Source organism: Epargyreus clarus, unplaced genomic scaffold (assembly GCF_041222505.1).
Source record: "Epargyreus clarus isolate Ecla_fem2 unplaced genomic scaffold, WU_Ecla_fem_2.2 ptg000034l, whole genome shotgun sequence".
NCBI lineage: Eukaryota > Metazoa > Arthropoda > Insecta > Lepidoptera > Hesperiidae > Epargyreus > Epargyreus clarus.
In genome coordinates this window covers 10976258-10989343 of record NW_027332239.1, presented here as the reverse complement: position 1 = coordinate 10989343, position 13086 = coordinate 10976258, and the positions used below count along the sequence as shown (strand labels likewise).

At 33.2% G+C, this 13086-nt stretch overlaps 1 protein-coding gene across 2 annotated transcripts in view; it reads left to right on the top strand.

Moving 5' to 3' along the window:
- LOC140755729 (uncharacterized) overlaps positions 1–13086 on the top strand; it is a 72150-nt gene that overhangs the window by 24391 nt on the left and 34673 nt on the right. For both annotated transcript variants that reach the window (XM_073091030.1, XM_073091031.1), the window contains exon 2: positions 7771–8040. In XM_073091030.1, the coding sequence (XP_072947131.1) occupies positions 7771–8040 (270 nt within the window). The remainder of the gene's footprint in view (positions 1–7770; positions 8041–13086) is intronic.

The window sequence follows — 13086 nt, the reverse complement described above, 5'->3', positions numbered from 1 at the left end:
CTACTTCACATACCTCTTCATTTTAAGTTGCATTGTATGTTAAGAACTCTCTATATTAAATGAAATACATTCTGGTTAATATATGTATTTCAGAATGTAATGTCTGAACAAAACCGCTGCTCTTGGAGATAAGACTGTGTATTTAAGAAATGTAAACATTCACAGTGATGTTAAAGACGCCCCTGAACCAGAGTTAGGAACTCTGTACACTTGTATGTTGTTTGACCGTAAGTCGAATATTTGTTTATTCTGTAACTGAGTATAAATAATCAATTTTTGATAGTAGAATAATAATTACTCTAGGTGTATCAGCAGCAGCGGCCTCTTCCTCTACTGCTTCTTCCAAATTTCTGCTGTGTCATCAGTATTGGTGATCACTGTAGTTTATCAACATCTGTGCTGGAGCCTTAATTCGTTTTAAGATTGAACACGAAGACAACCATTGGACGCGTTGTTACTCATGTTGTGGAGAAACCACTAAACATCAAGAATATAAAGAATATTAGCATACCGTTAGCAATTTCAAAAAATGCGAAAAAAATGAAAGTTTGTGTCAGTATTTGTCAAATAATTCACAAATACTGACACAAACTTTACAACGCAAACCAATATTTTTTTTAAAAGGTGAAACAGATTAGGATGCGGTTAATACTAAAAGTTTAGCAATGCATGTAGGTCAAGGTACATTTAGATTGGAGTCAATTTAGTTGACAATAGTCATTGTCGAAGTCTATCTTACAGTCGACCACTATCGAAGGCCGTATCGCAGGATTTATGGAGCCTGTAGTCCGTAAAGGTAACTGTCACGTCATTTCATAATCGGATTCAATAATTTTATTCTTTCAGTTAAGCCAACATTTTGCAATACAATAGGTTGAAAACCTCATTGAAATCTTTTGTTGCTTGTAGTTAACAAGAATAAATAAAGTATTTGTAGTTACAATTATGGCATGGCATAAAAGAAAATAATAATAAGTTACAACATTTTCAAGTCTTTTAATATTAAATTGATATAAAATTGCACTTGTTCTCCTTTCTACTTACTACCTTATAATATATTTATTTATATTTTCCCTGATATTTTTAAATAAGTAGACGTTAATATTTTAAACGGCAATTTTCTAGTAAATTCATTATCTATATAATATGGATAGAATCAGAACATAAATAAATTGTTATCTAATATTCTCTAACCATAACGGTTAGCAATAAGGAAGTCGTTACCTACTACCTACTTATGCAAAATGTTTACATAGAATATATAATATATATCGAATTTCGTGCTACATACTTACCTACTTATGTTATGATGAGCTATTCTAGCGGTGTTTCCTTCGTGCAGTTTCTCAATTTCCAAATCTATGACACTGCCTGCAAAGTTGTATTTGCGTGAAAATCCGGCCAAAATGACAATTTGGCACTGTTTTCAAAATAAGTCCGCATGTCTCTGCGGGAAATCAGATGCTTATAAATACCTACTTAGAATTTTATAAGGTTAATAAATTAATATCAGTTATTTTGAAATCACACAAAAACACAACAATCTTATTTATCTGTATAATTATTTATCTGTGTGTATAATATTGCTTATGTAACATCTACATCACACCATTATGTTCTGTGTGTCTAATGTGTATGTACAATGGTACATAGTCATACACGCGAACATGTATGCAAAATGTCTCATAATCGCTAATGAAACATTAATCCCGTAAATGCTCACTATCAAACGCTACGAATAAGTTTACATGATACACCTAAAAGTTTCGTATAGTCCAGACTGACTTAGGATTAGTAAACTTAATAATTATAGTTTTAAAAACTTAAAACCTTAAAATTGTACAAGGAAAATCGTTAATACTGATTCCTGATGATCCTGATGAGGTAAATTATTTAAATCGTGTATATGTATACATACATACATACACATGTACATGTATTATGTGTACATATGTATGTATGTAATCGTGTTTAAAATTTTAAATTAATCAGACCGTTGAAAGTGCGTAAAAATCAAGTTCAAAGGTTCCGGTCAAAAGCTTGGTAAGAATTACGTATTCGTTGTTGTTTTCAGGATACTACTTTTCAGGTCTAAAAACTCCCATTTACAAGTAATCAAATGGTGGCGAAAAATGCGCCTGGGCACTGAAAGAAATTCTAGTAAGGAACTCAAGTTAATTATTAATGGATTGGACCCATTCACGAGTACTTATGTGTAATCTCTGTGATGTTGCGAAGAACCTAAAGGTCAAGTTCAAATAGCAATCGTGAAACGATCAATAAACCGATTCACGATGCATTTATGCTATTAACAATTCTGAACGAATTACGCCCACACTTAGGGTTGCCACGCAATGATTAATTTTTATTATCGATTTCAAAGAGGAAAAGTAAATGAAGATGAACTAACAAATCGAATTAATGTAACGTAAAATACATGCATTGTACGGTGCTTACATACAGCTGGTAATAAGATTCAATTTAAATAAAGAAATGTATATTATCTAATTTCGATCACTAAAAGTGAATGTCTTGAAATTATTTATCGGTGTATGTTCAATACTGCAACTTTCTCTATTTATCACTCATTTTACGAACAGTTATGGGACATAATACGTCTATCAAACAATACATAGCGTAAAAGATGCATCTTCGATTTTGAGTTGGCAATTACGCAAAACGTATAGCATATGAAAACTTTCAACAGGAGAGTAGGCCACTATCGAGCATTGGTATGCGATGTAGTAGAACCAGTTAATTACCTTTATATATGTTGCAGGCGTACTCTTCACAATTTGGAAACAGAAGACGAAACAAGACGGTAATTACGAGAGATATTATAAACATTTCGACATCAAAACTGTCACAACAAGATTGATTTGCTTTCGTAATTTACGTATATAAAAATAACACTTAATTAACTAAGACATAACAAGAATAACTAATTACAATGGGTGCAATTAATCGAATAACAGTAATGATTCGGATCGTTCAGACGGATTCAAAGTTCGTTAAAAAACAATCGCAGTTCAATTAGCTAACCGAACATTACACTTGACCCAAATTAGATAAACCTGAGTTAAGCGCGAAATAAAACAAGGCCCGGTAAGAAGGGTAACCATGCTTTACCATACTTATGGAGGCTATGCATGTAATTATTCTCTTTATTCTTATACTTATTATCTTATTACTTATCTAAATTTATATCTATCAAATCTTTAAATTAAAATTTTTGAGGATATATTAATGATGCTTTTTCCAAAGCTTAAAAATAAAAGCTCAAAAATAATTCATTGTTTGAAAAAAATTTTGTTCAAACATTTTACAATTTCAAAACAAATAACTAAATGAAATGAAACACGATATTAAATAAATTTCAAATATAACATAATAATAAAAGTATTTAAGATTGACAGCCTTGGGAAGCGAGGAATGTCTGTTAATATCACATCGTATGGTAGGTCTATGTACCAAACATTCCGTTAACATTCCGTCCGAGTGTCGACTGTGATTGTGGGCGCTAATTGATTAAAGAATACGATATTGTCAATAACTAAACAATATTGTTTACTTGCGTGTTTAGCTTTGTAATATTCAATGACATTTATTTTAATTTGAACCGTGAAAATCTTATATTTACTGTAGCCAGTGTGTTATAAACGCTGGCTACATTAAATATGGAAACAAGGATTAAGTGAAACTTTATTGACTAAAGGTTTTATTCCGAAAATTATTTTTTTGTGCTCTAAGTGCATTTATTATCTTTCCGTGTTCTACTTATAGGTCGTATTAAAAATTAAACACATCAACAAAAGTTTAACGAACAACAGCAGATTTATGTTAACTTTAAAGCATTACAATGTTTAAAACATTCCAACTATTGTTCAGTAATGATATAGTGCAGTAATTAATAAATGGCAAATGTCAATGAGAGTAGCACATGAGTAAAGGTTCATGTACAAGGTAAGCTCTCATTTCACGATCATAAGTCACGGTAAATATATTTTGGTTATGTACATTTGACTACATGTATCACACATACATACTATTTACAATTCAATCTGATACTTCCAAAAATTCGTATTTAAGCTGTATGTTTGGTTTTATTATATTATAATAAATACCAGGTATATCCTACTTATTTATATCAGAAAAAATAAGCATGTCATGTAACATGTAAAATACTATGTGTAAAATTATCGTATTTTCTTCTTTACTTGTATGTCTATCTGTTTGTGACTGTCGTTATAAATTTTAACACATAATAAGTAGGTATTCTACCTTGACCAATGATAAACGACGATTTAAATTAGCAATATTAACATGATCGATCAAAATTAAAATTCTGTTCACAAATTATACTAAATCAAGTTGACCTATTTTTGTCAAAGAGGAGCATAAATATCGCATATTTTATTTGTAATTGCCTCCTCAGTATCGCATAAAGATGATGAATCTATTAAGCTCAAGTTCTTGTAAAATCGTCGCAAAATATTACTTCCTTATTGCCATATTGTCACTTCTGATTCATTACCTCTGCATCTTTAATTAGTCAATCACAATTTTACCGGAATTTTGCGTGAAGTAGATTTATTATTAGTATCAAGTACAGAATCAAAATAAAGCGAATTAAATTGAAATAAATTAAATCACAAAGTTTCCATCTTTATGCTTCATTCCTCTGGGGATACTTCCTTATGTACGTTACGATCGGCCGATTCTTATACTGTATAATGTCCCGACCAAGCTATCACCTGATAAAAGCCCTGTAGTTTTCACAATTTAGCTTAGGGAACAACGCATCATCGGTAGAATCCTGTTAAATTTTATGTCTGGGTTTAATTATGAATGTCAATGCCATACAGACATGGTCGCTTACTATAAGGCGTATTTTTCGATAGATAATATAGTAATACGAGTAAACCGTCATCATATGCTCGTAGATTAGAAATGGAATGTGTAATTCAGATAATTGGCAGTTATGAGAATACTGTTAACCTTTGAACATGAATAAAATAAAAATAAAAACCGAAATAGTTATTAGTCTTCATCAGCAATAAATAATAACAATGGTATGTCAAGAGTACCTATTGCAAAATCGTTATTAATGTCGCAAGCTCGAATTCTGAACATTGCAAAAAACTTACAACACCCAATAAATATTTTGTACAGATCTTGACAGGCTATAATCCTTATTTCAAACTACTTTAACTACAGCCTTAATGCTTCGTATCTTCCAAAATAAAAATGAATCGAATTAAGAAATTTTATGTTGCGAATAATTTGTCATTGACTCGTAACTTCAAAAAGTACTTTTTAAATGCTGTAATTCCATACCTTTCTTGTTAAAGTTTCTTGGTATTACTTTATGGTCGAATGACATAACATCGATGCCATGAATCATTGAGACCTCTTCGTACTTATTTGGGTGATTTTCGATATTTTCATTGGAATAAACTTACACAACATTCGCAGCAGGCATGTTGTTGAAAATTGAGAGCGATCATTATGTATGCAACAAATTATCTGAAGATTCTCCCCAAAACGATATCTTTAAATTGCTTAAAATTGCGTCAATGCACAAAATTGAAAATTGCATTACATAATCGTATCGTATTATCATAATATAACGCATTATGTGCATATGTATATTTTTATTTTATGTACCAATGATGCGTTCAACGATCATCGATGGCATGGCTTTTGATGATCAACATCGTCATAGCATCTGCATGGCATATGCAGTGACTATATCGCATTTTCCCGCTCATGAGCTTTTCCAGATACTACTCGTAAAACATACAAAATAATATTTGTATTAATCCCGTTTTTAAGTTGTCCGAAATGACCACAGCTGCCCATGTGCTTTTTTAATTAAATTTAAAAAGAACAGAAATATTATCTAAAACCGATCAAGTAATCGTTGTAAACAATAAGAATTAAGTTAAATAAAATACCTCACACTTAAGTACATAAACATTCGTACTGACCTGTATCATCATAGACCGAAACCGGAATCCTAAACCATTTCGTCACCGGCCTAAATAACATGGAACGTATTATACGGAAGATAAACTAAACTTGAATATTTTTGACTTATCAATATTTGTTATTACAACAAGGTCGTTCATACACCGTGCTGTAGGTTGATTACATGCACGCATACATCGTAATCATATTATACCTTTTTCTTTTTTTTTTTTTTTCTCGAGGGGGAAACCTTCAAAAGGTACCCGATGACGTGGGAGCGACGCCGGGTTATGTGGGATTTTTACCGCACTAAAACCCCCCCGGTGGCCGTCCTCAACGCTTGTTGGAGAACTCCGGGATCTCCGACGGAACACAACCGGAGCCCTCCAAGCGCGATGCCCCGATCGGGCTCTACCCTGGGGGAGCAGTTTTCGCTCCTCCCACACCATGTAGTGTTTACGACGGTATGCGACCACACATACCGCCGTCCTTCCCGGGGTCGCTAGCTGGACGGTTCGAGCTCCCACTCTTGCCGCCCGCAACCCCAGAAGCCCCCTTTTAGTCGCCTCCTACGACAGGCAGGGGATACCGTAGCCCTATTCTAGTCCCGGAACTACAGGGACAAATCATATTATACCTACTACATCAATACATATAAGGTGAAACAAGTACATATAAATTTATTCATGTTTGTTTTTTACGTCGCTGATGTCAATCAGAGAATACCTTAAACGCGTAAATAAAGCAAATTTTAGGGGCTTGTAGCATTACAATTACTATACATACAACATCACCTTATCCGATGAACACCAAATATGTAAGTACAACTGACCATTTACAAATAATCTACTTCGGAACAATGTATCATTTGTAAAGATTTGGTCTTGAGTCTGTCAGATGAAGTCTAAAACAATGGGGAGTGCGCACCAACGCCAATTTACTTTTATCTGAACATACTGGTATCCTTAAGCCTTCGGCGCAGTGCAATTATTCAAATGGTACAAAAGTGGCTTCCGTACATTCATACCGCTATATAGTAGCAGTTGGTAAAGACGCTCCCATTGTTCTCGTAATGGATAGCAAAGTTAACAATAGTAAGATACCACACGAAATCTTTAATCTTTCATAAGAACCAGCCAGCTGTCTGCGGAAGCCGAACGAGTGTCAAAATATCCGACTGAAGTTGAATAGTCTCTTTTCCTACTTAGCTCAAGTAGCTGAACGGTTTCTTCATAATTTCTTTTGAGCTTACTTATCTAACCTCTGGAGTTAGATAAGTATTTTATCATGTCATCTAAAATCACTTCATTTTCACTTTTAAAGGTACTTCTTCTAAATCTCAATATTTCATATTTAATTAAAATATATATAACCAAACATTCTATCATTAAATGGTTTAATTAAGTATACATATTATGTCTATTAAGTAATTTTAAGATTGTTATTATAGTAAAAATAACATTATTTATTTAAATGCAACACCACAACATTTCTCCATCAACAAGGGCTAACTGGTGGAGAATGCCACTAGGCATTAAGTTCGCCCTTTGTAACCACTAGGTTTACAATAAAGTTTATATAAATAAATAAATAAATTATATTACTTGTTTTATATGCTATTATATTTATTCTTTATCACAACTATTTATAATGTCTTTAAAATCTTTTAACAATATCATCACGGGGAGGAGGGGAAACCAGATAAAAATGACGTCAATCTCAATCTTTCTTCTTTTCTCTTTTCAATTATGATTGGTTGTTCGCGCAGTCATTTTTATCTGTATTCTCCTTTCTCCGCAGACATGCCTGAACTGGAGAGACAGAACAGAATCACGAAGCAGATTCTAGAAGCTTTCATCCAGAAGAAACTAGGACTAACCAGAAGCAACGTGCAGGCTCCTTCGATCTTTGAAATTCTTCCTACAAAAAAAGAAACAGAAGAAAGACCTACCAGGGAGTCGGTGGATGAAGAAATTCCACCTGAGCCGACGGAGATACAAGATTATGCAGAAGATGACAATTTGCAGAGTGTCGAGAGCGAGCAAATAGACTCTATATATTCAAATGCAGGTATATTCAATAAACAAATTTTCTAGAATGATAACATTATAATTATATGTACAACTAACTAGTTGATTAGGTCCAAGTATGATTGTAGCTCTTAATTTCAACTCAACTCAACTCAGATCCAGACCATATATCACATTTTGAATGCGTGTCCAGGATGTAAACATCTCTGCATGCAAGAATGGATGGTAATCGTCTTACAAAATATGTCATCAATGTGCATGGTTTATTAAACACATTATGGTTTATTATACGAGTATTATGTGTTACATGGGAAAACCCTGCATGAGTTTCTCCCTGCCGGGGCGTCAGAGAGAATATACGAAACTAACGGATAAAACTCCCACGGTATTCCTTTGGACGTGATGTCCAGACCACGGGTATGCTAATATCACTTGTCCGCGGAGCAGTATGTTAACATATATACTTGTAAGGAGGTACAAATACTGTGCACACATACTTTAATCCTACTAAATTTATAAATGTCAATAGCAATCAAACAACGAAATTAACCTATTTAGCATGAGTTGAAATTTCGTCTAAGTTCAATATTAGCGCCGCTTGTATAGCCTCAAAAACTGACCACGAAATTGTGAAAAGTAAATAACAAATACATCAATGTTGGTTCAAACTACGTGGTCAAATATTAGAGTATGTGAGAATATCGCAAGTTACGTGCAAATACTATCATAGGTCACGCCCATTGCAAAAATGCGTGTGCGCCAGCGACTTTCATAATCGTGGAAAATTATTTCGACAAGGCTACGGTAGTTTTCGTAGCCCTGTGAAATATGATAGGTATTTTATATAAAACTTCTTATAGTGTTTTTTTCTAGAAAGTCAAAAAGCGACACAAGTAATTTATTACATTTAAAATAGTCTACGATTTAATATATTTGCTTTCAGAAAAGAAATAATGGCATAAAAGATAAAAAAAATTCGGCGTCTATTTTATACCCCCTCTTCTACCTATATCCTTCTCCTGTGCCATTAGTGTCAAATATTTCTAATTTCAATATGACGTCATTTTTAAACATTTTTCCATATAAAAGTGCCTAATGACATTCCGCTTCTTCATATCAGGTGGTTTGACATTTCGCTTAGCTTACCTTGAGAAGGTCGATGTTTATAAACCGGTCCGAAGGCGGCTAACAATTAATATTCCAGAATAGGACTTCGTCTCTATAAGAGGGTAAATGACCTGCCTTACATAATGTTTTTATTCAGGTTTAACATATGATAATATTTGTTAAATACAAGCTTCAACCTTTCTGGAACCCAAATATAAAACCAAGGCTGTTCAACTTTGGAGAAGTCAATATTTTCAAAGAATAGAAATAGCTTTACAGAGAAACAATAAAAAATAATAACTGTTTTTGGGATCCCGTAATCAAATAATAAAGAATGGAACCATAAAATTAAGGGCTTTCAGTTCATACTTACATGAAACTGAGTATTGTATTGAGATTTACGTTTTCACAAAATATGTGTTATGCGAGCTTGGACAGACCATAGAACAGACTAAAGTAAAACAAGAAGTAATTTAAACCTTTATTGGTGTTTCCTCTTCTTGTAGCTATATTAAATAGTTTTTCCCCAATCACTTTCAAAATAGCCACTTGATGACATAATGCGAATATCCTAAAAGAGATAATGCAACCTCGCTGGGTTATAATGAGTCATAATTATAACTTTAGGTAATGTCGCATATTAAAGTAGCCACACCCGCTGAACAACTACTCGTAGACTATAGATTTTATATTCGTTACTAAGAAGATATATTTTGATGAGATATAATAAAATTAGTGTATGGTACGTTATCATGTCATAAACATTCAGTGCGTCGTTTAGTGAGGATTACCGTGATCGAAATGTACATACAATCATAATAAAATGATCGTCAGCAAAATGATTAAAAACTCCGCGATGTTGGAGATTTGAGTTAGTAGTTATTTACGATGGGTTGGATTGGGGTGAAAAATATTAGAAACCTTCATAGCCAATTTTTCCAAAATTATGTCTTAATATGTGATTGTCATTGGAGCAAATCCATGTATTTTTCCTCAGAATTAACAAATAAATACTATTAAAATTGAGTGAAAAATGTAGAGGTCAGAAAAGGTGTCGCCTTTTAACAGCATATAACACAAGTCTTATTTTTAACGATTACTGCCTTTTATAGCACATATATTAATAGGTTATTGGCCATTAAAAACCCAAGCTCCCTGATAAAATCAGTTAAAAAGCCCCTTAAAGTCATTGACATAAACTAAAATTCATTGTACAAAGATTTGAAGCTGGATTTTTATTAGACAAAACAAACCCCAATAAGTCGGTACACCAGTTTGACTTTGACGCCAGTTTGCTTGGCTACGATGTCACAGACAAACAGATAGACCTACAGAGACATATACCTACACACCTATGCCGCTTGCGTCGATATTCAAAAAGGAAAAAGTAAACAGAACGCTTATTACATCCAGGTTTTTCACCTCTTGTGCACGGGTTACTACTTCACTCTCGCGTAAAACTTCCCCTATCGCGCAAAAAGTTGCAAACTCACCCCCCTTGATAAGCCCACGGGAAATAATAGGTCTAGTATCCACCCTCACTCTTATAGTGGCGGACACTAATTCATACCTAAATAACTAAGTACCTATCAGTAGCGGGAATGTGTATAAGGTTTCCTAATAACATCTCTTTCATAACACACTCTAAATCTACGATTAGATAAAATGACTGAAGCAAAAGATTTTTAATAAAATACATAAATGTTTAAAATACCTGACGAGACATTTACTCTGATAGATAGACTTTAAAATATGTTCTTCAATGCCTCGTTTTGGAGGTTAACTATGAGACCCATTGTTTATCGCCAAATAGAAATTATTGTATGACCTCAATGCTGTTTTGTAGTTTTGGTTTGGTTTGATTATATCACCCAAATAATATAAGGCAGATTTTTTAAAAACATTTACTAAGCTTATTCTAAGCTTGTAATTTAAAAAAAACCTCTGGGATCTATGCTCTATGGTGAAAACAAGTCTCGTAGCAACTGACATTTCCTTCGACCGCCTATGAACTGGCAATTAAAATTCCTTTCTTTACATCTTTTTTTTACGCATAATTAAAAAAAATATATATTTGATTTCTTATAAATATTTATGACGGTAGCCTTAATATCGATAATGGCCTTACCTGAATTAGGAATGGAGTCCTACATGATGTCGACCTTATAATAGGAACACGCACATTTTTATAGTCTTTGCTACCACAACCTGCAAATCAGAACAAGACAACGTTTCACACTACTGTTGTAAGGCATATTTAGGGTGGTAAATCATCTATGGGTAAATCGCTCAGGTTTCAGTTTGTACTTTAAATGCATTGGACCTTCTTTCGCGGGCCATACTGTGTAACTGATAGGTGGTATTTTCTATTTGGTTTCAATTACGGATGTTGGATTGGATTATGATATAATTATAAATAAGTAATGTTTAATTTTACTTTAATTTATTTCTTGAGAATATCCCAAGTCAAATATAAATCCTGCATTTACATTAACGAAGTTAACCGGAGTTTAAATGCAAGAGAGGAAATTGCGGCACAAATATTTAATCTGTGGTCTCCTGCCCGCGTTGATTAAAAATTGCTTGCAAAGCCTAGCTTATATTTGCCGTAAAGTTGCACTTTACATAACCCTCCTGAATTTTGAAATTATCCAATAGTATGAAAAAGTTGATCGTTTAGGGACGAGTAATAAATATAATAAAATATTGAGGCTTTGTTTTAAAGCGAACTTTTTCTAAACAATTTAAAAAAGAAATATAAATATAAAGAAACGCGATTTGCGATTGGTTTTGCATAGGACTTGCCAGCTTAAGTTTATAAATCCTTTAGCGGACCGAAGAAGGGTTCTATGAAAAATATACCATCGTTAATGCCGCTTCATATTAAGTTAACCAACATTTATTCTACCATTTTCACTGACCACTTTGGATTAAATTTAATCCACTAACGTCAAATCATATTACCCTTGACACATAGACACGATGGACCACTAATATTATCGTATTTAAATGTCAAAGTTTCTTCAAATTAGGCATCGATGATATGGCACGTTTGCTTACAAAGACATATTGAACGCATCATTGAAGAATATTGCTTTATATTCTGTAATTATTATAGTACGTATTTAAAAATAATTAGCCAAATGCAAGTCTATCTCGTACTTGACTGGCCGTACATAACACTAAATTTTCGTATTTTTTATTTTTAATATTTATTGTCATAGCGGCCACCATTATACATATTCAGTGAAAAAATCGTGTCTGTCTATTACGGTTCCGGAGATAGAGCCCATTGACAGACAGACAGCGGAGGCTTAGTAATATAGTAATAGGGTTCCGTTTTTAACCTTTGGGTACGGGACCCAAAAAAAAATTAAAGAAGGCTTAATTTCTGACATTCTTATTATCTAAGCTATAACTTAAGAGCACCAACGTGTGATACCGGTCAGCGTGAGTATCGAGTTATACAAATTGTTTATTCGTCTATATGCTAATATTCGGGGTTATAAGTTAATTAATTGGAATTCTAATATTCATTCGATATTTTAAAATAGTTATTTTTAGAGTTCCGTACTCGAGGAGTAAAGCCGGAACCATATTACTAATCCTCCGCTATCTGTCCGTCTGTCTCTAGATTACTGTAGATTATTTCTGTCTATCGCAAAGCTCTATCTCTTGAACCATATTAGATAGGTATTTTTACGAAGTGTTATATAACTACTATGGCTATAGTAGAATTCTAAAAATAAAAATTATTAAAAACAAAATATGCCGAAATGTACCGGTTTCTGGTATGAGATGAGATGGAAACCGTTACATTTCGGCATTTTTCGTACGCACTATTGAACATATGATTGAACCGTAACAGGAAGACAGTTTAAACTTCCATAACGGTCCTACTACTATGTTGGTCATAATGACAAAAGTAACAATAGCTAAAAATAAAAAAAACTAAAATTTGGTAAACAGAACCCTCAAT